This window comes from Sinocyclocheilus grahami, unplaced genomic scaffold, assembly GCF_001515645.1.
Source record: "Sinocyclocheilus grahami isolate Dianchi unplaced genomic scaffold, SAMN03320097.WGS_v1.1 scaffold1398.1, whole genome shotgun sequence".
Taxonomy (NCBI): domain Eukaryota; kingdom Metazoa; phylum Chordata; class Actinopteri; order Cypriniformes; family Cyprinidae; genus Sinocyclocheilus; species Sinocyclocheilus grahami.
The window spans coordinates 454921-458413 of NW_015506577.1; the positions used below are offsets into that span (position 1 = coordinate 454921).

Here is a 3493-nt window from a genome sequence, read left to right on the forward strand (position 1 = left end):
AGGTGAAATCTCAAAAGAGATCGCATAAGAGTGATATGAATGTTCTTATCTATTATAACACATTACTGTCATCTCCATGGAAACAACAATTCCCCTCTTTCCTCCGTTATAAGTGCCGTGCCCTCGCTGCCTGTGCCATTACGCTCATTATAGACCTGTGAGAGACGGTAAAAATTATTTGACCAAAGTAAGAGGGATCATACAAAATGCATGTTATTGTTTATTTAGTGCTGAGCTGAATAAGATATTCACATAAAAGATGTTCACATATAGTCCACAAGAGAAAATAATCTCTTATATAAAGAAAATAAAGAATTTATAAAAAAAAGAAACCTCTAAATAAAGTCACCTTATAGTGAAAGTCTTGTAGAAATGTTCTGATCACTAATGTAATCTACTGCATAAACACTTTCTTTAAAACATAAAAACGAGCCACATATCCTCGTATCAACTTGCATTTCTTGAAAATAAGCAGCTCATTAAAAATCAGTCACTGTCCCTGTTAGTGTCTGATGACATCATAGGAAGTGTGGGCGGGCTCTAAGCTCTTCAGAGCTGCTGATTGGCTGTCTGTGATGATTGATGGCTCACACGGCAGGAAGTCATCGTTGCCGACGCTGGAGTTCTGCTCGGAGCTCACGAAGTTCGGAATGTGGAAGTCGGACAGGAAGTGCTCGTCTTCATCACCTCTCTCGTCCTCTGCCGCCCCCTGGAGGTGGAGCCCGGGGCCCCGCCCACAACACCTCCCTCGGCCAATCACAGTGTCTCTGACGGTCTCCTCGTGAATGTAGAAGTGAAAGAGGGAACGTGATTCGTCCGGCAGCGGCGGCAGAGAAAGCGCCTGAGAGCCGCCGAGCTCCAGCACACAGTCAGCTAGACCATGATGCTTTTCACTGGGATCAGGGATCCTGCGGACAAACACGGACAGACCGAGGCTTTGTGTTTATTTACGTCTTGTGACTATTAGATAATCTTAATGCATTTTCCTATTTTTTTTAACTTTTTAAAATTTCTAATATATTAAAAAATAAAATTTATATTCAAAAATATTAAAATGTATTTAATTGTAGCATTTCTAATACATATAAAAATTTGCATTAATATAAATTAAACATTTAGATTTTGAGTCAAATTTAAATTTTTTTTATATAACTACACAACCGTTTGAACTTAACTCTCATTGCATTTTTTTCCACAATTGTATGGTTGAACTTCAATAATCGCACTGAATTTTCTCATCGAAAACATCTTTGTTAGTTGAAAGAAAATAAACATCAACTAAAATAAAATATTCAAAAATTACTTTTACTTCAGCTAAAGAAAAAAAATTCTCATTTTCATTTTAAAAACCATAAAAACTCTATAGACATATTAAAAAAAATAAAACAGAAACACGAGATTAAATTTTTCATTTAAGATTTACATTAATTTACATTTTCTCATTTTTACAAGGTTATATGGTTGTATGTAATCATTCAAAATTAATCAAATAATTTTTTTATATTTAATAAATGGGAAATATCAGTAACTACATACCAAACGTGATCCCCAACTAACTTTCTGATTTATGCCATTTTGGCATAAATGTTAATTTAAATTACAATTTATATTTTTAATTTACTTTTTTTTAAATTAAATGTAAAGCTATTTATATTAATAAATGCAATGTGCTAATATTTCTATTAAAACATCACAAAATATATTTTTAGATTAAAACATTTATTTTTTATATACACTGTAACAAGCAGGTTTTCGAAGCTGTGAATAAAACAAAGACAATTCGAGTATGTTTTACAAGAAAATCCTATTTCACATTCTTCTAATTCAGAATTTAATGTTTAACCCAATCTGTTCATTTTTGTTATTGTTTGTTAAATTTACTAGCAATTTTTGAGTGTAAGAATTGTTTTTACACCAATTTGTTTTTCAGTGTAGTAGAAACTTAAATCATTTTTAAATCTATATTTTGTCCATGTCTGATATATGATTTAGGTGAACAGCACATTTGTATGACTAATTAAATCAGGGCTCATTTGCGGTAATATATGCAGCAGCTGAAGTGTTTCTGCTCATTTGAATATGTGATTACAGACTCACTCTAATCAGTCGTGAACTCATCAGTACTCTGTTTCTATGGAGGCGCATGTGATAACAATAACAAATCTGAACAAAAGCAGCATGTAGTGTGTTATTAAGCGTGCGTGTGTGTGTGTGTGTGTGTTATTAAGCGTGCATGTGTGTGTGTGTGTGTGTGTGCATGTGAATTATGGACAGTCTGTGAGTTTGGCATAATAAGTGCTCCAGTATTGTGTGGGGTTTTATTTATAGTCCCAAAGACTCACACTCTCTGACTGATGAGATCTCTTTAATATCTCATAATGCTTTCAAAATCAACACTGTTTTCACATTATTTTATAAAACAGTCAGAACTTTCAACCATATTTTATCTGATCGGCAACTTCTCGTTTAAAGAGCTAAAGTGAAAAACAGTTTTGAATGTTACCATATTAATACTGCATTTACACCTTTTTTTACATATTGAAAATGTAGATTTTTTTGTTAAATCTCAAATTACACATGAACCACACCAAAAAATATATGATGCAAAATATAGATTTTTGTTCAATATTGATGAGACATTTGATTTAAAATGTATCATTGTATGACATTTAAAACAACATATAATCTGAGAATTACCAGTGGAATGAATGGAAATTAATTCAATTCTTTTGAATAGCTTAAAATCAGTCCAAACTTATCAAACCTTCATATTTACTTCATATACTACATATATATGTTGCGTAAACGTTCACTTTCAGATGAAAAAATGATCTGTTTTTCATCTCAATAGATGTACATATTCATGTTCACCAACAACATTTAGTCGAAAAATGTGTGAGATATAAGCTGAATAGATTTCACAAACGTTTTTGACACTTATTTAACTCCATAGATCATTTAACAGAAAGCATTTTTGACACCATTGGTGCTCCATACACACCCGGGTCAAAAATGACCTAAACATTTTAAATGATTAAATCTCTTTAAACAATTTAAAAACTGAAAAAAGTAGTGTATTTTGAGGCTCTTAAAGTGTATCTCTTCCAGGTCAAAACTGACATGAATGCGTTATGAGGGTTAAAGTCTCGTATTAAAGTTTCAGAAAAGATCTGAACAACGTTGTGGAAGTGAAAAAGTCAGAGATCTGAATATAAACTCACATTTATCATCAAAATCCAAAAAAAATCAAATGCTATCCACATATATTTAATAATGTGTGTGTGTGTTTTACTCACTCTGGATGCAGAGCTCCTGTTTTGGTCAGCAGCGTCAAAACAAAGAACATGAAGATGACAAACACGGCCAGTCCGACCCAGAAACCAATCACAATAGAGTCTGACGAAAAAAAAGCAGCATTTAGAACACACACACAAACTTGCACACGCGCACACACACACACACACACTCACACACACACTCACACACACACACT

General features: G+C 32.9%; 1 protein-coding gene across 1 annotated transcript in view; it reads right to left on the bottom strand.

The window, feature by feature from the left end:
* Positions 1 to 286: 286 nt before the first annotated feature.
* mrap2b (melanocortin 2 receptor accessory protein 2b) overlaps positions 287 to 3493 on the bottom strand; it is a 6375-nt gene continuing 3168 nt past the window's right edge. Inside the window, exons 2-3 of the mRNA XM_016256142.1 lie at positions 3297 to 3396; positions 287 to 908 (exon numbers count right to left, since the gene is read on the bottom strand). Coding sequence (XP_016111628.1) covers positions 503 to 908; positions 3297 to 3396 — 506 coding nt within the window. The 3' untranslated portion in view covers positions 287 to 502. The remainder of the gene's footprint in view (positions 909 to 3296; positions 3397 to 3493) is intronic.